The 25,516-nt window shown below is 49.7% G+C and overlaps 1 protein-coding gene and 1 long non-coding RNA gene across 2 annotated transcripts in view; one reads left to right on the forward strand and one right to left on the reverse strand.

The window, feature by feature from the left end:
• LOC120313785 overlaps nt 1-13,615 on the reverse strand; it is a 29,346-nt gene extending 15,731 nt beyond the window's left edge. Inside the window, exon 1 of the long non-coding RNA XR_005558254.1 lies at nt 13,285-13,615. This is a non-coding gene — a long non-coding RNA (uncharacterized LOC120313785). The remainder of the gene's footprint in view (nt 1-13,284) is intronic.
• A 1,735-nt stretch (nt 13,616-15,350) lies between these two features.
• On the forward strand, nt 15,351-24,923 carry FOXF1 (forkhead box F1). The gene is made up of 2 exons (XM_039356035.1): nt 15,351-16,969; nt 23,844-24,923. Exons 1-2 carry the CDS (start codon nt 15,886-15,888, stop codon nt 23,999-24,001), a joined length of 1,242 nt encoding a protein of 413 aa, XP_039211969.1. The 5' UTR covers nt 15,351-15,885; the 3' UTR covers nt 24,002-24,923.
• The last annotated feature ends 593 nt before the right edge of the window (nt 24,924-25,516 follow it).

Here is a 25,516-nt window from a genome sequence, read left to right on the forward strand (position 1 = left end):
TAATTCGATGGCTGCATTTCGGAACGTTTCCCCAGTGGCGCGCTCTGCCTAAGCTCAAGAAGCCTCTTGCCTCGGCTTGAGGTTTTCAGAGGGGTAGGGGCGAGTGGCGAGGCCTCGGTCATTTGGGGCACTATGGGGGGCAGGATTGGATTTCATGACCTCTACAGTCCCAGTGCTGTACACGTTTTTACCATTCCCTCCTTTTAAATATCTCCAGGCGTTTCGGGAAAGAATTGAAGGACTTTCGAAACCCGTTCTGGTATTTCCTGTCGTTAGATCGAGGATGGATCCAATCGGAGGTGGGTGGGCAGTTTTTTCTCCAGCAGCGCCGGACGCCCCTCTCACCTTTAGCTTTTGGCTGAGGAATCAAGGGATTCGTTTTAAGGACCAGCGGCTGATTCTCTCAGCTACTTTTCCAGCCCGTCTCTCTCTCTCACCCCCACCTCCCACCTCCCACTGCCCCCGCCATCATTGGAAGCACATTGGCTTGGGTGCCTTTGGAAATATTACGCTTGGGAGGGGGCACCCCATGGAAGGGACGAAGAATCGCCTCCACTTCGCCTTTGAATCACCTGCCCAGCCAGGTTGTGTCCTGGGCACCTGGCATTTTAGCAAGTTTACCTGGCTGGACATCCTTTTAAGAGACTCTCAAAAGGGTTCAGGCAGCTGTTACTGAGCGGGCTAAAATTTCCTTCCTTTCCTCCATCGATTCATCCTTCCATCCACTTCCATCCATCCATTCATAATAGTATGGGTAGAATAGCTCTTTTTTCCGTCTCTTCCCCCCAGTTTTAAAAAGAGAAGGAGAGGCGGAGACTAATTTGGGAGATAATTCGAAACGGCTGATTCTGCCTTGTGCAATAATAGTTCAGCGCAAAATAAAATAAAAAAATAACCTAACAATGGATGCTGGGTTTCTAAAACCTCTCTCTCTCTCTCTCTTTCTCTCTCCCTCTCTCCCTCTTTCTTTCTCCCTTTGTTCGTAAAAACTCCAAATTCTTTAAACTTAGGCTATCGTTTCATTCACTTATCTGACCTGCCAACCTCCCCAATCAATTCTAAGTGGAGATTTATATCCAGATAAAATATCAGCAGCACCGTAGGATTGCAGCTTATCTCCGTTTAATAGTATTGTAAAAACTCACGCGCGTTTTCCAAACGCGAGATATATAATAAGGCGGGCGTTATATATGTCTTCAACGATTTTAAAATATTATAAAATATTATATTGACATATGCCTATTGCAAAAAAAAAGAGCCCTTTTTTAGGACGGCTATCCTGGATATTCCAATTATATGGGTTTAGGAAAAGGAAATTAGAATTGTTTTGCCAATATTCATGAGGCTCTAAATTCAGGAAAGTTTGAACTGAAGTCACAATACCGAACGTGAAGAAAAAGCAACACCAATAACAATGTTAATAATATCCCTTGCGCACCAATTGATCCTTTAACATCAATTTCCTCAAAGTCTTTAGCAAATACATTTCCAAGTGAATAGGCTTATCGTCTTTAATTAGCCAAAGTGCCACCACTTCAAATACCTGTCCTCAGTGAGCAAAACTGTTCCCTTTAGAACAGATGCAAAGAAATGAAATTATTTAGAAAGCGCTGCCTTTAAAGAAGTAGGTGTCTCTTTCAGCCTCACCTCTCTCTCCCCCCCTCTCCAATTCCTGAGTTTCTTCAGGGATATATTTAGGGGAATTAAATGCGTTCTGAAAGGACCAGGGATTTTGAGGACAGCCCAATTCTTTCATGTATCCTTGTTGAAAGAGGCTTCAGAGGAAACAATTCCCCCCCCCAAAAAAAACCCCAGGCTCACTGTCTTCATCTTTTGTTGCCTTGGTTATAACTGCTCTTTTCTGTTTCGTTCTTTGAGCTTCTTTATAATATACTACGGGTAAAAAAAAATATGGCCTTCCTTTTGAACGGAACGCCCCTAAATTTCATTGAGAAGAGCTGATGTTTTGATCTGAGAAGTAAATTTGCACGTGGCTGGGAAGGTTCCAACTGTCTCTAGGGAGGCAGAAATCGTGTTGGAAAGGATGCGTGGAAATGTGATTTTTTTGGATTATTGTTTCTTAAAATTATTCCAACGGTCCGTTTTGGATAACAAGGAATATAATAGGGATAACAATATATCTATATATCTCTATCTCTCTATCATCTAGATAGATAGGTAGGTAGGTAGATAGGTAGGTAGGTAGAGAGGGAGAGGGAGACAGGTATATATAGATTTATGGATTCCTTGGATAACAAGGAATAAAGCGAGGTGACTCTCGTCTTGCCCAGAGTGCCAACAATGATGGGCGGGGCTCTGCCATCCCCGTTGCACGTTTTATCTTCAAAAAGAAATTCTGCAAAGATTCATGGTGCCCCAAACAGCCCAAAGAAAACATGTTTGGGTTGTCTTGGAATAGCTCATAGACACCAACTGGACTAACAAACACCCCCAGGAACAACCCCCCCCCTTGGTAGTTGCTCCTACAGAGGAGAATAGAATTAATTGGGCTTTATTCTGACCCAAGACCCATAGAGTCCAATTCTCTTCCTAGAGATTTCTGGCGTCCCCCAAAGTCCCAGCCACGTTCCACCGTTTGTTTCGTTGCTAGTATTTCCCACCGGGCAGGATGGCGTTAGAAGGCGTGGAAAGCAAGGGCGGAGGGGATAGGGAGGAATGTCTTTGATTCCTTTAGCTGTGGGCACAAGATGGATGCGTTTTATTTATAATCCGCTTTTCTCCTTCTTGAAGAGACCCAGTGTTCTCCGAAAGACTCCAGAAGTTCACACGTTTCTTAAACGGCCAATTTCAAGGGTCTGTCAGACTTGGCAGAAAGCAAACTGGATAAACTAAGGGAGAGGTTTGGCTTCTTTTTCTGAATTGTCACGCGGAATATTGCAGCCGTTTCCTTTCCTTTCCTTCCCTTTCCTTTCTTTCTTTCCTTTCCTTCTCTCTTCCCTTCTTCTTCCCTTCTTCTCTTCTTCCGTTCTCTCTCTCTTTTCTCTTTCTTTCCTTTCTTTCTTCTTCTCTTTCTTCTCTTTCTTTTCTTTCTTCTTTCTTACCTTTCCCCTTTTATTTCCCCTTCCTTTTTCCTCTCCCTTCTCCTTTCCTTTCCTTTTTTCCTGGTTTTTAAAAAGCGGCTTTTCTTCCGCGCTTAAGAGGCTGGCAATTTGTTCCTAGCTGGGGTCCTTCCCCCCCCCGCCAGGCTGAACCTGCCCTTTTTTCTTTTTTTAACCGAATCTCGCCTCTGGGTGTGCCGCTAACCCTCGCCTTAACCGACGATCCAAGCGGCGGCAGAAAAGGCAGCTCGACCCCTCCCTTTCAGCCCCCGGGGCTTCCTCGGAGGACCAGACCGGGCTACGGATCGCCTTTCCACCCGCGACAGTTACAGTAGCTGCTTCGTTGCCCGGCCAAGAGCTTCATTCCCAGCCCAGACTGTAGAAATTGGGGGGCGAGGGGAAGAAGCAGGAACCAGGCCGGTTTCGGGAAAGCTGACCCCCTACCAATTCAGGGAAGCCCGTCTGACTGTGTGCCCCCCCCCCCACTTCCCCGGAGTGTCAGTTATCCCGTCCCCTGAATTCAGCCCCAGCTCAGCCAAGCCTCTCTCGGCCTCCTTACAAGCCCTCCCATCGAACGCAACGCGGCTTGGCTTGCAGGAACGCCAAAACCGCCCCCGCCGATTTGCACCCCCTCTAAAAATGCTCCCCCCCCCAGCCGAAAGATCTTCCAGAAGGCCGAGTGGGCAGGCCTCTTGCCCACCTGGGAACACTCGCGGCCAAAGTAGCGCGTGAGGGACCCGTCAGGATTGCCCCCCCCCCCGGTTTAATGCAACCTTTGGCCCCTCCAAAGGCTTCAGTGATCTTTGGCCCGCTGGCTTGCTGGAGGGCTGCTTGGAAGGACCTCTGGCACAAAGACAGCCTCCAGCCCTCCCCCCCGCCGCCTCCCCTCCCCCCCCCCCAAGCCAGATTCCAATGTAAGCCCCGGGAGCTGGAAGCAGATAAAGCCGACCAGCCCACACACACACACGGAGAGGGAGGGGGAAACTGGGGGAGCGATCGGTCCAGAGAACCCCCTCGCCTCTCCCCTCTCGCCCTCCCCCCTCCGCCGCGCTCTCACCCCCTCCCTTTCCCTAGGATGAAACAGAGGTTTGGGATTCAGCCAACAGCCCGGCGAAGCATTCCAGGTCTGATAACCCCTTAATCAGGGGTAGAACTACCTGCCAGGGTGGGGTGGTGGTGGAGGGGGAGAGAGAAAGGGAGAGCCGTGGGGGGGGGGGCGTCGGGGGAGAGATTTGTTTTCGGAGGAGCGGATTTGAGAAGGACGAAGGAAACCCTTCCCCCTCCCCCCCCGCCGCCTTGTCACTGATTTTTTTCTAACACGCCTGGCCTCTTTTTAAATTCTACATGCTGGTTTTGGTGCTTTTCATATTTTATTGTACACCGCCCTCTGTGAGGGAGATGGGCGGTTCTTAAATAGGATAAATAAATAAGTAAATATTTTTTTTAAAAAACCCTCAGTTTTTAAGACCCCGTAAGATTCCTTAATTGGGGTAGAAGCAACTATATGAAACGCCCGCTTGCGTTAGGCCCACTAAAACACACACCACACCACACAGACAGACACACACACACACACACCATCAATGTCAAAAGCAAACTGAGTAACGGGCAACCTCGCTAACGAAACAAAACACTCTGCACGCCAAAACACTCTGCACGCGGCGCAGCCTGGGCAAATCTTCGCCTGGATCAATTGCGGACGGTTCCGAATCTATTTCGAACAAGCGATTCGATTCGACGGAAGGGGGGTAGGTGGGAATTGGGAATTTATTTATTTATTTATTTACTTATTGATGAGACTTATATACCGCTTTAAGTGCAAGCACTCTCTAAGCGGTGTACACCAGTAAGCAATGTATATATATATATTTACATTGCCCCCAACAATCTGGGTCCTCATTTTACCTACCCCGGAAGGATGGAAGGCTGAGTCAACCTTGAGCCGGTGAGATTTGAACCGCTGACCTGCTGAACACAGTCAGCTAAAGTGGCCTGCAGTACGAGAAGGGGGAAAAAAGCCATCAGTTTATTAATCCGGTTTTGGTCCTGTCCGAAAAGCATGGAAGGGATTGTCCAGTTTGACTTTGGGCAGTTGATTGGAAGGACGGTCGGAAGTAGATTTGGGGAAGGTAGATTCTCAGTTACTTCTTGATTGATTTCATTTGGATCCCTTCCCGCGGCCACCTAGGACAGGATTCCTGGAATGGGCTGGAGGAAGAAGAAGTGGGAAAGGGCCCCCCAGCAGAGCTGGCACCCCAGTTTTGGCCGGAAAAGAGAAGGGATTTGGGGGATGAGGGATTGTTGTACGTGTGTGTATGTGTGAGAGAGGGTGCTTTTCGAGGCCTTCCCGGATCTTCCCTTCAAATCCAAATCCTCCTGACGTCTTCTGGATTCCTCAGAACCCATTCCGGGCATTCCAGCCACCCATAGGTCTCTGCTCGACCTGCACCCAGCAATTCCTCAAGGGATGTGGAAGGGGAAAAATACGGTGGAGAGATCAATTCAGTGGATGCTCTGTGTTTGTGCAAACCCCAGATAATGCTGGCTTCCTGACCTTGGGAACCTCTCCATTTCTCTGTCTGAACCTGGCCGCTCCGACTTGGCTGCCATCCAGCGATGGGATTTCTAATCAATCTGGATCTATTCTGCAAAATACCTTCGCGTTTTGCGCCAATTATATCCGTGCCTCTCGTGGGCCTAAAGTTGGGGAGAACTGATGCATGCTATCCTGAAGCACCAGGATGAGGTGCCCTAAATCAAACAAATTAAGGACTGATTAGTCAGTGGTTAACCGGCTCTACTTTTTTCATTAACTGGGCCTTTAGTTTCACTTTCCCCTCCCCTTTTTTCCCTTTCACACCCATGTAATGTTGTGCATGAAATCGGTGTGTCTTTGGGCCCACAAATGTCTTTGTTGCTTTTGAATGTATCCAGGTAAAAAGTTGGGTTCGGTCACAGTCACTCCTGGCAGAAGAAGAGGGCTGGGAACCCAAGTGTAATACAAAATGCAAAAATTGTGTGGACTGGTTTGTTTTATTTAAAAAAAATCTTCAAATGTATATAAGGCCAACTCAAAAGACAGGTTTAAAGTCCAGTTTTTAAGGTGGATCACCCTACCTCCAAACATCCACAAATTCCTGGCAGAAAAGCAGCTGGTAAGATTGAGAAGGGTACAAGTTTTATAGACATATTATATTATGAAGAACAGATAATTGAAAACACAGATGCCTATGGAGACTCTCCATCGTCCTCCAGGTCATGGTTATCCCAAAGGTGCTTTTTCTAAAAGCAACTGGATTTTCTTGTTTTTTCCTTGAAAACCAAGGAAATATCATTGTCTTCCTTAAAACCAGTGGGTGGAAAAATAAGAGGAGAGGTATCTTCAGATGATGGTTTGAGATAGTTCTTAAAAGCAAAGGTAGAAGACCTCCAGACTGTCAGTCCTAGATAAAGTGAGGCTGACCAGGTCCTTGATGTAAAGGGCTACATGCACAGATTGACCTACGCTGGCCCAGTGATGTCAGTGGATGATGGACGAGAAAGAGGGAAGGGAGTAGCAGCATAAAAATTAGATAACGGGGGGGGGAGGTCATAATAGGAACGTCTTTGGAAGAACTCCATCTTATTACTTAAGATGACAATTGCAGAATCAAGAGTCTTGACCAAGGGTCCACCAGAAGACCAACTGGACTTGACAGTGATAGAAGACACTCTTTGTAGCTCAAGATTTGAGCTTCCTTGTCAACAGTCAACAATCAAGCTCAGAGACTACCACAGGACACCACAAGACGTGATAGCCCCTAATGCACACCCATCCAGACAAACTGGATAGCACTTCCTATCATCCCCAGCCAGCATCACCAACAGTTTGCTGAAATGAGCGGTGTTTTTCGGAGGAGGGGTTTTGCAATATTGTTGGCATCTACTTGGTTTCAAATCAAGTTCTAGAGAAATTGCAGTGAAAGAACTGGCAAAGGGGTTTCTGGGAAGGGGCAAAAGAGGCCAAAAGGATGAAGAATGGGACACAACTTTTAGCCATTGGGGGGGGGCACCAAAGTTTTGACTGAGAGATTGCTGATTTTGAGCAGCAACTTCAGAAAGGGGGTGGGTGGGGGTTTTAGGACTGAAGGCCTGGACTCTGCAACCATCTTCACACGCCTCCTCTAGCAGAAAGCAACAGCTGATGGGGATGTGGGCAAACACCCCCCCCCCAGCCAAGACACTTAAGGACCTCCAACATCTTTTCCTGAGGATTTTCAAAATAAATTGTTCCTTCTATAACAGCCCCCTCTGTGCTTTCCGAGCCATGTGTCCAGGACTGAAATCAGTTTTAATAATAAAGCTGAATTCATTTTAAAGATGAATGTGTATGAATGTGTGTGTAGGTACAACTACACACCACCCTTAATCCTAAAGAGAAGAGATTAGGGGCCAGCACTTAGCCAACCTTGGCTAGCCTCGGAAAGTTGAGCCTGCTAGTGTTTGCCTAGTATGGAGACTTCCAGGAAATCTTAAAAGGAAGCCAAATTGAGAAGTGGGGGGGGGGGGGGAATTGTCCAGGAAGAAAATAGCAAATTGGCTTCACCTGATTGCAAGAAAGCTATTGTGATATTTGTCTCCCGAGACAGATTTGGCTTCAGGAAGACTTCAGTTTTAGTCAAGCAGCGCTATTGATTCGGATTAACTCCTCTGTCAGGATGGCTTTACAAGGGCGGCTGGTGTTTTAAGAAGCCAGAAGGAACCACAAGAAAAGAGGCGAACAACGTCACTGCGGAAATTTAAAAAATGCGATAGGTGGAGAGAAAGGCCAAATCCAATCTAAACATCTGGCGGACTGGGTAAACAAGACAACCAACCCAACAACAATGGTATAAGACAGTGATGGCAAACCTTGTAGAGACCGAGTGCCCAAACTGCAACCCAAACCCCATTTATTTATCGCAAAGTGCCAGGGCTGCATCAGTATTGTGGTGCCCTTGGGGGGGGGAGCGTGGGAGCGTGGCCCACTGGGTAGGCATGGCTGCAGTGGTCACGGCAGACTGGGTGAGTGTGGCCGGGGCCAGGGCGGTGGGGGCCAGTCCCTTGCCATCTCTGGGGCATCCCTAGTGGCCAACACCCCCTTGCTCGCTCACTTCCTGCCATCGCTTCCAAATACCATGTGCTCGCGCTCGCGAACTCTGCTGGGGCAACTGCCCGCGTGCCCACAGAGAGGGCTCTGAGTGCCGCCTCTGGCATGCATGCCATAGGTTCGCCACCACTGGTATAAGAGGAAGAGAACTGGGGGGGGGGTGAGGCAAAAAGGAAACTTGCCACTCGCCATGGTGCCAATATAGTGGTTGGTGCACTTGGTGCCCTTTCAATAAACAAACAAATATGTAAGTAAATAAATCTGGAAAAGTACTTGTGGACACAGGAATGGACGTCTCAATATACCGGTAATTTATTTTTTGGGGGGGAGAAGGGGAACCAAAGATTGTTGAGGGTTTTGGGTGGGGGGGGGAACAGGGCACAAATTACAATTCTTGGGAGAAGTCTTGTCTATGGAGATTCTCACTCATCCAGCTCATGGTTGTCCCAAAGGTGCTTTTTTTTTTTTCTTTCCAAGAGGCAACTGGACTTCGTTGTTGTTTTTTTCCCCATTGCAGACCCTTCGCTTCTCATCCAAGAAGCTTTTTCAGTTCTGAAGAAGAAGCCGAAGAAGCTTCTTTGGTGAGAAGCAAAACGTCTTCAAGCAAAACAAACAAACAAACAAACAAAAAGTTAATCGGAGAGTCTTCAATCCAGCCCGATCTGGCAGATAGTGTGCAAATCATACCAGTGCCACTACTACTAATAATTGGAAGTCACCCGAAAATCTGCTTCTCCTGTTACTTCCCCCCCCCCCATACACACACACAAGCACACGCTCCTCCAGCGCCTCACGCTCCCTCGCAAAGTGTTGTCAACACCTTGGGGCTGGGATACACACGTGACAACCTGGTTTTGTCACTCTTTTCGCAGGCTGGAATAAACGGTGGAGGACCTCTCTCTCTCTCTCTCTCTCTCTCTCTCTCTCTCTCTCTCTGTGTGTGTGTGTGTGTGTGTACGAGGCAGGGGAAGAGCTGTGCAGAAGGCTGGCCCTCTCTTTCCTTGCCTGGCTCCCTAGTGTTAATGAAAACCAGGGCCAAAGGCTCGGGTGAGCGCCGACGCGCGTCCGACTCCGTCCTGCCCGTGGGTGGTCTGACCTTTGATAAACAAGACCCTTTCCAGAGAGAAGACCCCCCCCCCGTCAACCCAGGCCTTCCTACGCCTGCGAAGTCTGTTTTTTTTTTTTTTTAAAGAATAGTAGCCAGATACATTTCCAGCCTCGAATTACTCTCCCGCCCCACCCAGATCTCCCCGGCCGAGACCCTTTCGCTTAAGCAATTAGCCAGTAAAAATACCTGCAGGGGAACGGGGGACGCGGAAGGAGAGAAAAGAGGAGAAGAAGAAGAAGAAGAAGAAGAAGAAGGAGAAGGAGAAGGAGAAGGAGAAGGAGAAGGAGAAGGAGAAGGAGAAGGAGAAGGAGAAGAAGAAGAAGAAGAAGAAGAAGAAGAAGAAGAAGAAGAAGAAGAAGAAGAAGAAGAAGAAGAAGAAGAAGAAGAAGAAGAAGAAGAAAGAGAGGGGGGAGAGAGAGAGAGAGGGAGGGAGAGAGAGAGAGAGAGCTGCGTTTCGACTCTTTTTAGGCCAAAATATGACAGGGCGAGGTTGGGCGAATAGGTATCCCGCTGGTTTCGCTCCAGAGCGCGAGACCGCGCGGATTAAAAATGAAAAGAAATAGGATTATGTTCCTTTTTTCTGCCTCCCTCCCGGAAGTGGCTCGTTGTGCAAACAATTTGGATGAGAGGGAGAGAGAGAAAGAGAGAGAGAGAAGGGAGGGAGGGAGGGAGAGAAAGAGAGAGAGAAGGGAGGGAGGGAGAGAAAGAGAGAGAGAGAAGGGAGGGAGAGAGGGAGGGAGGGGGGAGGGAGAAGAGAGAGACTCTGCAGGAAAACAAACACTCAGGTGCTACGGAGGCTTTGCATCCATGTATAAAAACCACACAAGCAAAATTCCTCCAGCGGATCACCTTCTCCCAAGCCGCTTCTGGAAAAATCAAGAGAAACGTGAATCTCTCCCGCTTCCGTTTTCCGAGAACTGGGGGAATAACGCTCCGTGTAATCCTGGCCACCTTGTTCTCTCCCACTTTGACGGCCCAGTTTGTTCCACCGTTCCCAGTAAAGCCGCGGGGGTTTCCTCTTTAGGAAAGCTCCTTAAAACGGCAAAGTCTTGATAAGGAACTGCCAGGAGGAGCGCTCGGTTTTCCGACAAGGGGGGGGAGGAAATGTTGAAAAGCGTCTTTTTTCTCCAACCCAGAGTCTCTTACATTTCCATCCGATCTGTCTCCTCTTAGATCACTGTACGACGCCTGACACCCGGTCAAAACGAGAGAGGGGAAAAAAAGAGAACACGGCAACTTCTGCCTCCGCTTTTCCCAAAGGGTTGTCTGAATGTATCGAGCCCCTAGAGCAGTGTTTCCCAAACTTGACAATTTTAAGGCATGAGGACTTCAACTCCCAGAATTCCACAGCCAGCGTTGCTGGCTGTGGAATTCTGGGAGTTGAAGTCCACATGCCTTAAAATTGTCAAGTTTGGGAAACACTGCCCTAGAGGATCTATGGGATTGCTGCTTTAAAAGAGGCAACTTGATTTATTGGTTGATGGATTTGCGTGTATTAGCCGCCCGACTTCCGTGGACTTTAAAACAAGGAAGGCAGGCAGTGTTCTAACCAGGGATTATTTTGTATTCCTTTCTTTGCAGCGAAACGATGAGTTTAGCATTAAATAACGAGTGAGACCAGGGAAGGGGGGTGGGTTATTGCACTTTATCCCCCACCCCACCCACCCCTTTCGATCCCAAAACACGATCCAGTGATGCGCCTTAAGCTTTCCTTGGGAGAAAATCGATCCTAAATGGGCCTATTTAGAAGGAAGCCCACCAGGCTTGCTCGCCAAAGGAAAGCGAATATTAGAGGGATGGGGGGCATTTCACCACACAGATTTTAATAGCCCCCATCTTATTCACCTTGATCCAGATGCAAGGCTGTAGGATCTCAGCCTCCCAGCGCACCCAGCTAAGAACATTTTAGCTCCCGTGCCTGCCTGGATCCGGCCCACTCCTCTTTTGGAAGCCGAATCTCTTGGTCAGACAAAAGGGGGGGGGATTTATTTGCAAGGGTCTACTACTACTTGTATGTACACTGCAAGCTTAAGCACCGGAGACAAATTCCTTGTGTGGATCCAACCGCACTTGGCCAGTGAAGAAGTCTGTTCTAGCTGGCTCAAATCACCCTTCTATCACAAAACCACAAACAAACCCAACGCAGGGGTCTTCTCACCACCGAGTGAGGGGCTGAGATTTGGAGGATGAAGGGGAGGACGAGGAAGGTCAGCCAAGGCGCGGCAGCGGCGGCTACCTGCCAAGAAGGCCTAACTCAAAACCCGACCAAGGCTGAGGTAGCTTTCCCTGCGCCAAAATGCTCCGGCCTTTTTCAAGGGCAGAAGCTGGCTTACCGGAGCTGCTTTTGAGACCCTCGCAACCGGAGAAAGAAAGAGAACAGCTGGGGAATCGGTAGTCTGGGCCCCGCCGGTGCGTTTCCCCAACTTGCGCAGCGGGAAAGGCAAACCAAGGCGAGCGGGACAAGGGAAAAACCAGTTCCAGCGACGGAAGGGGGAGATGAGTCGGGCTAGATTGGGCCCGAGCGCTGCTGAGTTCTGACAACCAAAAGGCTTCTAGACAAGCCCGCCTGCTCGGTCGCGAGAAGTCCCGCAGCTCTGAAAGGCTTAGCGACCCATCCACTGCTGGCGTTTTGCAGGGAAAAGGAGTCACGCTCGGGGTGAGGCCTCTGCCCAGAACGGCGTGCAGCCGCGAGGATGCAGGCCTCTCCCGGCTCTGGCTAGGTGGTTTGGAGAAGCGAGCCCTCTGCACGCAAAGGCGGCAGTTTCACGGGACTTTTCCTTTGCTTTACCCCCCCCTTTTTTTCTCCCCCCCCCACACCTGGCTTCCTTCACCGGGCTTCCTAGCGAAGCCTTGCACCAGCCGGCTGCAGAACAGGCGCCGCCTCTGTCCTAAGCCCCAAGAGAAAGTTGCGACGAAGAACGCCCGGTGCGCAAAGCTGTTGCGGCGGGATCCTCACAGGCGGGGGACGTCTGTGCACCTGGGTGTATCGATCCCCAAACACGCGCACACACGGAGAGAGACACCAACACAGACACACAAACGCACCTCCGTTACTCAAATCATGCAATCCAAGTCACGTTTTCCAACCTTAAACCAGACCGTGAACGGATTACCTGAGCAGAAAAAGTCTCCCCCTCCTCCTCCCCCCCCCCGCTTTCCTTTAGACCCCACACCAAAAACGACCCTGCCAGGAAGGCGCAACCTTGCAATATACCTCGCCCTCTCCCTGCTTTTCGCTGCCAGCCTTGTGCAAGGGCAGCCCCGCAGCGGAGCCTGTTCGTTGCGCGGGCCGGCCTCGGGTTGCAAAGAGACTGGGGAGCGGGGGGGCAGTCCTTTTTTTCGCCCCACAGCCCCCTCCTCGCCCAACCGGTGAGGATCCAAAAGGCCGCTTCTGCTGCGGTTGAGAAACTTGATGGGGGGGGGGGAGAGGAAATCCCTCGTCGCCTCCCCCCCCCTTTTTTATCAGCGAGAGAAGAAAGGCGGTTGTGGGGGCAGATAAATCGGTTTCTGAAGTGAAGTGGCTCCGGGTGGTCTCACAGACGTGCGAGGCGCCCCGCAGACGGGCGATGCCTCGTTCGCAGCGGGATCCCAAAACCGGCCCGAAAAATCAAAAGTTTTCTTTTAGAGGAAGGCCTTGGGAAAAGCGTGCCTCTCCCTCATTCCCTTCTCACCCCCCCCCACCCCCCCCCCAGGCAGGAATTCGCGTCCCTAAGGGAGACTTTTTAGCTGACGATCCTTAAGTTTAAACGCACGGGGCCTTCAGCACTTTTAGGCTACAAAGAAACAGGGAAAAGAAAGCATGGGGGGGGGCAGACCTGTTGATCTTTTTCCTTCCACCTCCAACCCCCCCGCCCCCCCACAACCATTAGGTGCTGAAGTTAAAAACTCTCCGCCTCCGCCCTCCGGCCCCGACCCCCTTCAACAACTTAATTGTGCCAAATTTACCACGCGCGCCTGCGGAGAGGATGCGAGGTGCGTAAGTGGCTTACCTTGATGGGTGACTTTGCAGGCCGGAGAGTAGATGTAAAGAAGCTCCGGGGAGTTTCATTAAAAAAAAAAAAAAAGGAGGGAGGATGAAGGAAACCAAGAAAATCCTGGCTTGGCTTTTCCACACACACACACACCCCTTCATTCAGGGGTTGTTTGTGTGGACGCGCTGAACAAACACAGCCCTGCGTGCGTGCGCGCGTGTGTGACACCCGGTGCTCGGGAGAATGCAACCATCCCGACGTCTTCGATCCTTTTTTTTTTTTTCTCCCCAGAAGAAAATGTTTCAGCTGGTGGGGGAGAGGGAGGGGGAAGAGAGAAAGCCCTAACAAACAGCAATTTAAACTGTGTGGGCCATTCTGAGCCCCGCCAGAGGGGAGGGGGAGGGAAAGGGGGAGAAGCCTCTGGACTGTTTACGTTGCTTTGTGTAAACATCCTGGCCTTCTTGTCTTTCTGTATCTCGCGAAGGAATCAGAAACATGGGCCTTTTTTCTTCCCTTCTTTCATTTTTTTTTTGGAGGGGGGGGGCGGTGAGCTGAGTTCTAAACTCACCGCTTAAAAGAAAGACAGGGAGGGGAGAGAGACAGAGAGAGAGAAAGAGAGAGAGACAGAGAGAGAGGGAATCAGTCTTAAGTTGATCTATTCGATCGTTTTCTCCCTTTTCGGTGGGGTGTGTGTAAACAATGTTGTATAATCAACGTTGTTGGCTAATTTGTGTTTTTTCCCCCCCTTTTCTTTTCCTGAGGGGCTGATTCAAATCAGCCTCTCTGAAACGTGTTTTGTTTGTTTGTTTTCATTTCATGCATTTAAAGATGGAACACCTCGGAGGTGAGTGTCACCAACGCACAAGTACACCCGCCTACGTTTGCAACGGTTGTGGAATTTTTTTGGGGGGGAAAGGAAGAGATGCGAGAGTGTTCCCCTCCTTCGGTTCGTGTCTCCCGCGGCGGCTGAGGTTCCGGGGGGGGGGCGGTAACCCAACCCATCGTCAGGATCAGCTTTTCTGCTACAAATAAACATCATAAACGTCACATCTGCCCAGCGAAAGGGTGGCATTTAAAAAAAACGGATCGTAAACGGACCAGGGAGAAGATACACTATTTTGCGTGGGCATATCTCCTTCCCACTTCCCCACTTCAAATTTTCAAAAAGGTAGTGGTCGGGGCGGGGGGGTGAAGAGAAGGGAAGGGTCTGCTAGATGTTGCATGGGGATTCAGTAACATCTTAAGCCGGATCTTCCGGGCACTAAGCCAAAAGATGCGTCCTTTGCTGCAGTAAATCGGCTGGCCGGGGATGCGCCGTCCCCCAGCGGGAGCTTTCGAGGGAGGGGGCCGCCGAGCAGAGGCCTAGAACCGGCCTCGCAGTAACTCTACAGCATTCCCGTAGATGTGTGTGTGTGTGTGTGCGCGCGCGCGGGGGGGGGTTTAGCAGAGGTAGGAGGAGAAACGTTCTCCCCACTTTCCCCGGGGGAGAAAAGTGGGGGCTCTCTTTGGCTTCTCACTGTCTCTCCGAAAGAGCGGAGCGGCTCCCAAGGGCGAACGCGCGTTGCGTTCCGGGTTGTGTGAAGGCCTTCCCGGAGACGGCGCGCGCGCGCGCGGGGCAGCGGCGAAGTCCTTCTTTTCCAACAGGCCAAGGCGGGCGGCGGGGGTGGGGAGGGGAGGGGGGGCGCGGGGAGGGCGAGCCGTTTCAGAGCGGCTCCGGGTTGGAGCAGAGGAGGAGCGGCTTTCCTCGCCCACCAATGTTGAGTGGAGTTGAGCGGCGGCGGCGAGGGGGGGGGCAAGGGCAAGGGGCGCGGGGGCGGGGTCTGCTCCCTCTGCCTCTTACGTCGCGCTGTCAAGAGCCGCCAGGCGCCCGCTGACTCGGGATAAAGTGAAAGGCAGCCGCTTCGGCTGGGGGCAGAGCGGCGACTCCACAGGCAGAGCAGCAGCACCGGCGGCGGCGGCGGCGGCGGAGCTCCCTACTGGCAGAGACCCGGGGGGCTGGAAGGAGGAGGAAGCGCGGGGCAGGCGGGGTGGAGGGGGGAGCGAAGAGGAGAAGGCCGGATCCTCCGCGGAGCCTGAAGAACCGGGAGGGGGGAAGGGCGAGGAGGAGGAAGGATATTGTAAATTAAAAGGAGGAGGAGGAGGCAGAGAAAGAAAGAAAGAAAGAAAGAAAGAAAGAAAGAAAGAAAGAAAGAAAGAAAGAAAGAAAGAAAGAAAGAAAGAAAGAAAGAAGGGATTCTGAGCACACCTCTGCGCCGAAAGGCAGCAAGATCCGGGGCAGCCGCTCTTAGTTCGGATCCTAGGGAATAAGTCCCGGGGTAGGGGCGGGAGTTGGACACCTCCCTTGCCAAGAGGGGCGCGCCTTTGCGTCACCGCTCCCTCTTTTCCGGGGTTCCTCCGCGGTAGCCGCCCGACGCCAGCGGCGCTTGAAGAAGAGCGGCCGGCGGATCGCAGGCCCCCGGCGGCGGAAGGCAGGCGGGCAGGCGCGGGCGGTCGGGCGCGCGGAGCAGCCAGCCGGGCGGGCGGGCGCGCGCCTGGGGAGGCCGCCCCCCTCCCTCCCTCCCTCCCTCCCCGCCCCGGCGCCTGTCCTTAGGGAGGGGTGGGGGCGCCCGGTAGCCGTCGATGACCGCAGGGCTGCTGCTGCGCGCTCCTGCCTCTCGCCCACCGCTGCCCCCGCCGCCGCCGCCGTTGCCCGAGGCCGGGGCGCTTGCTATGTCCGCAGCCTCCGACAAGCCCCAGCCGCCGCCACCGCTCGGACCAGCCGCCGCCGCCGCCATGGAGGCCGCCTCGTCCACCAGCTCCTCGACGCCCAGCGGCGGCGGCGGCGGCGGCGGCGGCGCCAAGACCAAGAAGAGCAACGCGGGCATCCGCCGCCCGGAGAAGCCGCCCTACTCCTACATCGCGCTGATCGTGATGGCCATCCAGAGCTCGCCGTCCAAGCGGCTGACCCTGAGCGAGATCTACCAGTTCCTGCAGGCGCGCTTCCCCTTCTTCCGCGGCTCCTACCAGGGCTGGAAGAACTCGGTGCGCCACAACCTCTCGCTCAACGAGTGCTTCATCAAGCTGCCCAAAGGGCTGGGCCGGCCGGGCAAGGGCCACTACTGGACCATCGACCCGGCCAGCGAGTTTATGTTCGAGGAGGGCTCCTTCCGACGGCGGCCCCGCGGCTTCAGGAGGAAGTGCCAGGCCTTGAAGCCCATGTACAGCATGATGAACCTGAATTTCAACCACCTCCCCGACAGCTACGGCTTCCAGGGGCCCTCCTGCCCGCCCAGCAGCCTGCCCTTGGACGGGGGCGCCCTGGGCATGGTGAACGTGGACGGCATGGCCCTGGCCGGCCACTCCGTGCCCCACTTGCCTTCCAACGGCAGCCACCCGCACGCCTACATGGGCGGCTGCAGCGGCGGAGGGGCCGGGCCCGGCTCGGCGGGAGGGGACTACGGCCACCACGACGGCTCGGTGCCCGCTTCCCCGCTGCTGCCCGGCGGAGGGGTGATGGAGCCCCACTCGGTTTACTCCGGCACGGGGCCCGCGGCTTGGGCGCCCTCGCCCGCCCCCGGCTTGAACGGCGGCGCCCCCTACATCAAGCAGCAGCCCCTCTCGCCTTGCAACGCCGCGGGGAACCCGCTCTCGTCCGGCCTCTCCTCGCACTCCTTGGACCAGCCCTATCTGCACCAGAACAGCCACAACCCCGCCGAACTGCAAGGTAAGGGTCCGGGGCGGGCGTCGGGGGACTCCGGACCGGATTTATTCCTTAGGATCCGAACTAAGAGCGGCTGCCCGGATCTTGTTGCTTTTCCACGCAGAGGCGTGCTCAGAATTCTTTCTTTCTTTCTTTCTTTCTTTCTTTCTTTCTTTCTTTCTTTCTTTCTTTCTTTCTTCCTTTCTTCCTTCCTTCCTTCCTTTCCTTCCTTGAGGCGGGCGGGCCCGAACTTTGGGGGGGGGGGGAAGCGGGTTCAAGGCTCCGGGAAAGTTGGAAGCCAGCGGCCCGAAGAGCGAGCGCTTTCACCGCCCAGCTGAAGGCAAAGCCAGTCGTGGGGGTCTGGCGAACGGGCGGCTTTGAGAAGGTGGGAGAAAGAAAAAGAGACGGGACGCGGGTGGTCGTGCGAGGCGTCTCGCAGGCCCGAGGAGTGGGGGGTGGGGGCGCGAGGCTAGGAAGGCGAGCACCGCTCCGAGCAATTCCGGGTTGTGCCTCTCTTAGGGAATAGCTCTGGCCGCGGGACAAGCTTAATTACTGCTGGCGCGGATCCCTTCCCTGTCTCTCCCCAGCCGTGGGCCAAAGAGGTTGCCGTCTCTTCCTCGTGGGGAGGGAAAGGGGAGGGGGGTTACCCCCTACAAAAAGTGCCAAGTGAGGCCTCCGCGAGAGGGTGACGAGGTGGGGGGGCTTCCTAGAAGGACACCTTGTCTCGGAGGGGCCTAATGAAAAAGCGACTCTTTAGAAACGAAGCTGAAGGGGAGAAGAAAGAGGGTCGGCGGGGGGGGAGGGGAAATCGGTGGGGTGGTCTTCAGTCAGCTGAGTTGCGGGTCAATCCGGCGGCGCCAGGAAGGGTAGGGCCCTCAACTGCCTGCCTGCAGCGACCTGAATTCCCCGGCTTTCCCAAAATTGCTCAATTAATGCTGTTTTTCTCTCGAAGAAATCCGGCACCGAATGCAAAGGGAGACCCGAAACACGAGAATCCGCCGCAGCAAAGCGCAAATATGTAGGATAGGAATCCCTTTTGACACCCCCCCCCCTTAGAACTGACCCGCTTCTCTCCTCTTTAAGGGGCTAAAATCTGGGGAGATGGAGATGGGGAAGAATTTAGCCGCCGCCTGCTCCGTCCTGGCAACTGGGGTTCGCTGCAATATTTCTTAGAAACCGTAGATAGGGGAGGGTAATTGTGTGTGGGGGTCCTGGTAGAAAGAAGGAAAGACTGAAATCCCAACACGCTTCCATTTGGTTTTAATATTTTCTACAGCCTAAATGTTATGCAAATGTAATTTGGACAGAAATGATTATTTTGATTCGTCCCACAGTCAGCCAGATGTTTAGACTGGATTTATCCACCTATCCTATATCTAGCATTATTATCATTATGGGTGGCTTATTATTATTATTATTATTATTATTATTATTATTATTATTATTATTATTATTATTATTATTATTATTATTATTATTATCTTCAATTCGATCCACACTTTGGGACGACTGGTAAAAACTTAGCAGCTGAAGTTCTAATCAAAAGACAATTCTGAATAGGGTAGGGTTTTGTTTTGTTTTTGCAAAGTCAGAATATTCAGGTCTGATAAGTTCAAAATTTCCATATATCTAGGCAGTACCCTTTGGGTACTGCTCTAAGGGCTCCTATTACTGATGATACTATTATTATGGTTACTTTTATTATTAAAGATTTTAATCAATTCGATTCACAGCCTGAGACAGGTAAAAACCTAACAGTTCAAGTCCTAATCAGGGACCTAAGAGCTGTTGTTGTTATTGTTATTATTTTTATCCAGCTATCTAGTTTAATTATTATGGCTGGCATTTTTATGCATCTATTGAGCGTTATTATTATTATGGTTGGTTGCAGTCAGCCAGATGTTTATTATTATGATTATTATCCCAGATCAATCCACTGCAAAATGAAGGCCCTGGGGATTAATAATTGAGAATTCATTCTTTCCCCTTCATTGTCTTGTTCTGATGGTCAAATAAACAAGACCAGTTTTAAAACGTGAAAATAAGTTCCTTTAGAAATAGGATTGGAACTTATATTTTAACTCTCCTTAAAAGTTTTGGAAAGACAACGAATTTTAGCAATCACTATCCCAGCTACTAAGAAAGCATGATTAACTTTCTTGTTTCTGCTTAAATTGGTGATCCAGCTTCTTATGCTGATTTTATCTATTAGGAGGTTATTGATGGAGGAAAGACTCTGTAGGTACAAACTGACACTGTAAATCCATTTTATTTTATTTTTTTATCATTTCCCTATCATGCTTCATAATTTTGTGCGCGACATACATGCACAGTTTGCTGGGAATATGTGATGTTGCATTTTCCCAACACAATGAACCTACCTGCAGGATTAACTTGTTTTCTGGATTCACACAATACAGGGAGCTCCCCAGAACGAAACCAAAATAACCTATTGGAGGTCAGCAAAATGTATTATGTCATCTGAATGCAGCTGAGCAAAGTTGGGATGCCTGGAATAGGCCCCCTTTTTCAGCTGGCAATCAGAGCTTTCGGGGGGGTGGTGTGTGTGTGCCATTCCGCTTTGGACACCTATTTTAAAAGCTTCAGCAACATCAAAACTCTTCGTTTGGTCGCCAGCCGTTTTCTTGACTTGCAGAGCAAAATGACATTAACGGTAGGAATAACAATCCTCCCCTCGCAAAGTCACAATTAAGGCTGACCGTGCCTATCGACAAAGGAGCCGATCTTCTCTGCTTATCGATCCCTAAAGTGAACTTTCCCGACCCGCCTATTTAATTTTCCTCCTCGTGAAATCGAGCTGAGGTTTTTACAAACGCGCGCGCGCCGTTAAATGCGTGGCGTTCACAGACAAAAAAAAAATAAAAAAATAAAATCAAGTCCTTTCCAGCTGGTGATCATTTTTAGAGCCGCCTTGAAAAAATAGCTGTAGAAATCAGCTATTTCAACGGGGGTCTGTCTCTCCTGAGACAGGTCGGCGCTGAGAAATCTGGAGCCTCTTTTGATCTCTCTTGGGTAGACAGAAACGTCTTGCTTTTTCCTCCTGACAATTTTGTTTGTTGGCGGGGTGTGTGTGTGTGTGTGTGCGCGGTGGGAGTTGTGACTTTTTCCTTGCTTTCCAACTGATGCATCGTCAGACCCTCCTTACCCTCCACTCTGATTGAATAGGATTAATCAGCCCCCTGTGTTCCTGCAAATTTGGCTGGTTCCAAAAAGGATGCAGATCAAGGGTGGGTGGGGGGCTTCCTACTATACGGGTGTGGGGGAAAAATTCACTCAATTTCTGAGCAGAGACACACCGGGAACTTCACAAGATCCAAGAATTGGTGGGCGAGTGAAGGTCAGAGCCGTTTTCCAAGAAAGAAAGTGAAATGCGTTCTTTTCCGTCTCTGGGTGGGGAGAGAGAACCCAGGTAAGACCTCAATGCAGCTCAAGAGGTGAGAAGGGCGCTTTGAAACTGACCAGGCCTTCCAGCGCGAAACTGACAAGCGTTTGGGGAAAAGCCGAGAGAGGCCTAGAAAGGCGCGCAGCCTGGCGTGCGTGGTTTTGATTCCAAGCCCCCTTTCAATTCCTCGTGGGTGGGGTAGCCCAACACACACACCCACCGAAGACAAGAGGACATTCAAAACTCACCTCGCCCTCCTGGAACACGCGAGGCTTTGCGCATCTCTTTGGAATCGCGGCGGAACGCGGGTGGGAGAAGTGCGCAAAGTCGAAAGGAAATCGTTTTGCGACTGGGGCCCGCAACGGCCGTCTAGGGGTGCGCTGGGTGCGCAAAGAGAGTCCCCCCCCTTCCCCAGCAGGCGCAAGATCCTCCGCTTCTTAAATCGGACCTCGGATTTAAGGCAGGGAGAACCCAGCGCGTTGCACGCGCGTCCCAACGTTGCGCGGAATCTTGCCTCCAACGCGGCGCGAAAGGATCTCCAACTCCGTCGGGCTGCTTTACCCAGTTGGAAGAAATGGGCAATTACGAAATTATAAATTGGAAAGTGTGGGTAGATTGCGCAGAGGGGGGGGGGGCACAACAAGATCCAGAACAAATGGGGCTACTCGGTGGCTACTGCTCTTTGCTTTTGTGGTGACCTGCAGAAAACACATATGGATGCCTGCACGCTTGAGGATCTCATGGCAGCCACAGAATGTTGCTAGTTTCTGGGCATGATCAGTTTAATTTGTGCACAGGGGTTTTGTTTTTTTTTTACATTTTGTTTTTTTAACATTTTCAATTTTATGCTGTATAGTACCCCTTATTTTAACTGTGACGTTTCTGACATGAACCAGCCAACCGACATACCCGGATAGGAAAGGAGAAACGCCTTAATGAGGGATGGAAGAAGTTAAAAATCACGTCCCAGCGTTACTGAGGGGCAATTATTCCAGGTACCCCCGTCTGCTCTCCTGTCTGTCCCTCAGGATGAAGGTGTGGTGGGTCTTTGCGCGCCCTTAAGTGGAGCGATCTGTTAATCCCGCCAATCTTCGGATTTTGTCCAGGCTATTAACAAAAGGACACCAGTCAAGCAGAATGCCTTAAAGGGGGGGGGGAAATTGAGGAGGGAAAGAAAGAGAAACTTTTTTAAAAAATAATTTTGGGGGGAAGAAATTACCGCCAGCACAATTTCTTAAGGCTTCGGCTTCTCTCCGCCATTTTAGCAATGTATTGGCGAGGATATTCTAGAGAGGTGTGAAAGGAAACTGGAGTTTTGATTTTTTTTTTTTTAAAAAAAAATCCACTTTGGGCCTAGGAGGCTCTTGGAAATGTCAAGGAGATACAATAAATGTGGGTGTGTGTAACATTTCCACTTACCAAATTAAAAAAAAATCAGAAAAAAAAAACCAATAGCACCTTTTCTGACTAATGCAATTTTCTAGTTTGGAAAAAAGCCCTACTAGATTCTACAATGATTTATTTTTTTTTTAAAGAAAATGGAGAAACTCTTTTCCAAACAGAAATAGGAATAGGTGCAAAAAACTACTATTACTACTTTTAAAAAAGCACTTTGGCAGTAATGTGTGATTAGGCATAGTTTTACCTTATCAAATAACTCTAAAAAGCAAATAAACAAACCCAGTTAAAGCTCTGCTACTCTCTCAGACTCCTTCTGAAGCCGGCTGCATACTGGCTCAATCCTATGAGGCACCCTACAAAGTGCTACCTTGAAATATTATTTAAAATAATTTAATTTGTCAAGTTTCTGGCTCGCATGCCTCAATTCTTTTGGCAGGCAGGCAGGCAGACCTGGAGGTACTTCTTTAGTTAAAACGAAGGATTTATTTGTTTGGAAAGGGCAAGCTGTAGGACGCAGGCCCATCTTGTACATGTCTACTTAGAAAGAAGCCCCACTAAATTGTGGGGGGGGGGGACAAACTCCCTGATAAATTAATATCTCATTCCTCCTTGAACATGAAAAATAGTCTAGAAAAAGTTCTGAGTGGGAAGAGTTACTTGGAACACCAATGTTCCAACTTGATTTCTACTTGGATTTAAATGTTTCCAAAAACTGCCAACAGCTGCAGATCTGTAAATAACTGGGCTAGAAATTATTTTATGGCTTACGCTGATTTTGCAGCCTCAACCATGCAAAGGTTGGGAAGGGTGTAGATCCCCTGTCCTCCTGAGGACAAGGAGCAAGATTGATCTCTGCTTTTAATAAAATGTCTGTTTGCGACCCAAGATTGGTAAAGCTTTGTTTACATTCGTTGCAGCTCTTTGGTAGGGCACAGAAATCATGTAGCCATTAGAACAATTTAAAAATAAATAAATCAGGGGTTTGTTTTTTCAGCGAGCTGGAGGGAAGAGAGTCCCCCCCCCTCGTTCCTCAAGAAAGCTAAAGCGATGCACAAAAGTTACCACCCCACCCCCTCCAAATTTTCTCTTTCCTTGGCCAGTCAGGAAACAGACAGTCCCATCCCATCCTGCAATTTGCAATTGGACAAAATTCCTATTCTGAACAAGTGGGAATTTCCTTAAGCCAAACACAGATACACAGGGGGGGGGGGAAGGGAGAGGGAGAAAACCAAATTCAATAATTTAATCTAATTGGGCTTAGTAGTTGGAACACACTTTCCATCCAGGAACAGAAGTGGGACCAGTTGACATGGGAAGATAAAATGAATAATAATCTTGCCAGAGATCCAGAGTAAATTAATTAATTTACTTCATTTGTCTTCTGTCTTTTGATTCCTAATGAACCAATCATATAGTTGTTCACCTAAGAGATTTGCAAAACTTTTTCTTTTTTCATGCTTCCACCTGCATTTTGGTGGGGAACCAAAAGAGATTTGGTTTGCTTTTTTCCCCCCAAATGGACTGTGAGTTTATGAGCAGTTTTTGATATGGTATTAAACCCTACTGTCCAAGGAAGGGGAACATTTGGACATTCCCCAAAAAGAATGCATCAATTTGAGGTGATGAAATCTCTGGTTTGATTGTGTTCCCATGACTGGTGTTTGCCATAGCTGGCTTAAGCACGATTGATTCAAAGGCCTCAAACCAATTTGTTGGTTTTGCAATCAACAACTTGGTTGGGTCAAAATGTGGGTAGTATTTTGTGGTTCCATGTATTATACCAGAAAATCATATATATGATGCATTCAGTTGAAAATAATAATTGGATAAAGCCTTTTATTAGGAGTAACTATAATTTAATGGTTACATTCAATGATGTTTTCCATCTGTATTTTTTCTAACCATAGGCCAAAACTGTTGGGTGCTTTTTATTCCCCTTCCTTCCTTCCTTCCTTCCTTCCTTCCTTCCTTCCTTCCTTCCTTCCTTCCTTCCTTCCTTCTTTTTCATGCTGAACCAGGATGTCTCCAGAGTGTTGCCATTTTTCTCTTTCTGTCCCCACAGCTATTTCAACCTTCTCTTTGCTTTGCTTTCAGGAATCCGGTACCATTCCCAGTCCCCGAGTATGTGTGATCGGAAAGAATTCGTCTTCTCCATCAACGCCATGGCATCCTCTTCCATGCATTCTGGAGGCAGTGGCTCATACTACCACCAGCAAGTCACATATCAAGACATCAAACCTTGCGTGATGTGACAATGAGGCTGGGGAGTCCAGCTTTCCTTGGGGAAGAGAGAATCCCGAGGGATACCTGTGTGAAAACTATGTAGGACTTCCCGCTGCCCTTCTTCATTGGGAGCCCTAAGACCTCCCCAGAAATTAGTCTGTTAGCTGTTCATGAGGTATATAAATATTCAAGACGCCAATGGAAGGAACTGTCCGTCTTTCGGCAAAGGTGGAAAAGTGATGTCTTTGGTGTGCCTTTTGGGGTGGGCCCAAAAAATGTGCAGCATCTCTTCTTTCATCTTGGGAGGACCCCCAAGCCCCCCAGCCCTGAGAGCTACATCCATTTCTGACAACCACTTTTAGAATCCTTCTTCCAGGGTCCAAATCCAATCTCTTTCCAAAGATATATCCTGCCCCCTCCCCATTCCAGCATGTAATGTTCCATTTTAATGAGTCTGGATGAGAATGAATTTTAGCTGTGGAGGGACACAAATCTACCCTACGAGAAAGGAACGGCTCAAGGAACAATCTCCCATGAGACCAACTGACAAGGCTTTTTTCCAGAGTTCTTCATTTGACAAATGTTGGCTTTCCTCCCCCACCCCCAACTTGGCACTAAGGAGAAAATATATGCGCTCACCATGTCTTTGAACCCCTCATTCAGAGCAATGGAGAACCGAATCCCCAAATAACTCCAGAAGGCTTCCTTCCAAAATTGTGTGTGTCGTTTTTCTCTATCCGAAGGGTTGGTGTGGTCTGAGCCAGACACACAAGCCCTCAAACAGACCACAGCCTCACAAAGGAATGATCGGGACGGCCTTGTGCAATGGCCTGATGTTCTAAGACTCACTTTCCTTCTGGCTATACCAAGCCTATTTTAAATGTTCAGTACAAAATTACAAAAGAAAAGCACTTTGAGAAAATAAAGGTTGAAAATGGGAATAAAAAAGATTAACAAGGCTCAGACGCTTATTTATTCAAACTTTTCTTTTTAATAAACCCCAACAGCAGCCTTGGCAAGCAGTATTAGAAGGGTTAACGTGTGGACAATATTTGCTGTAGAAATGGTATGGATGAGAAAGACTGTGTGACTGTTAGTGGGTATGTATGTTTAAAGTAATCATGGCAAATATCAAACAGCTGTAGGGCACCATTGCCCCTGTGTTTTATAGACATGAAGGATGCTTTTTTTGGGGGGGGGGAGGTCAGTTTGTTGGGGGATTTTTTTGCCTGAGAATAGAGCTTAGAAGATACACCGATTTTAAATTTTATTCTGCACTGTATAAAAAAATGTAATTATGGCAGAAGGGGCCTAGACCCCCTATTTTTTGTGTACATTCTTTTTTTTTAAAAAAAATGGAATGCAAATATTTTTTTAAATGTGTAGTATTCGTACACCTCGGATCCAAATTGTATAAACTGTAAATAAATCAGCGTGACGTAGTAGTCTGCGTAATGGCATGTTAAGAATAAAGGTCAAAGGAAAAGAAGTCCTTTCTCCTGGGACATCATATTTTCTATATCGGCCTTCATTCACGGGGGGGG

This window comes from Crotalus tigris, unplaced genomic scaffold (genome assembly GCF_016545835.1).
Source record: "Crotalus tigris isolate CLP2741 ecotype Arizona unplaced genomic scaffold, ASM1654583v1 scf7180000018783.1386937, whole genome shotgun sequence".
NCBI lineage: Eukaryota > Metazoa > Chordata > Lepidosauria > Squamata > Viperidae > Crotalus > Crotalus tigris.

Excerpts from the sequence above, each read along its gene's own strand:
- FOXF1 (XM_039356035.1), top strand. The coding sequence starts at position 15,886 with ATGACCGCAGGGCTGCTGCTGCGCGCTCCTGCCTCTCGCCCACCGCTG. Across the intron at positions 16,970-23,843 it reads CAACCCCGCCGAACTGCAAG|GAATCCGGTACCATTCCCAG; the intron begins GTAAGGGTCCGG and ends CTTTGCTTTCAG.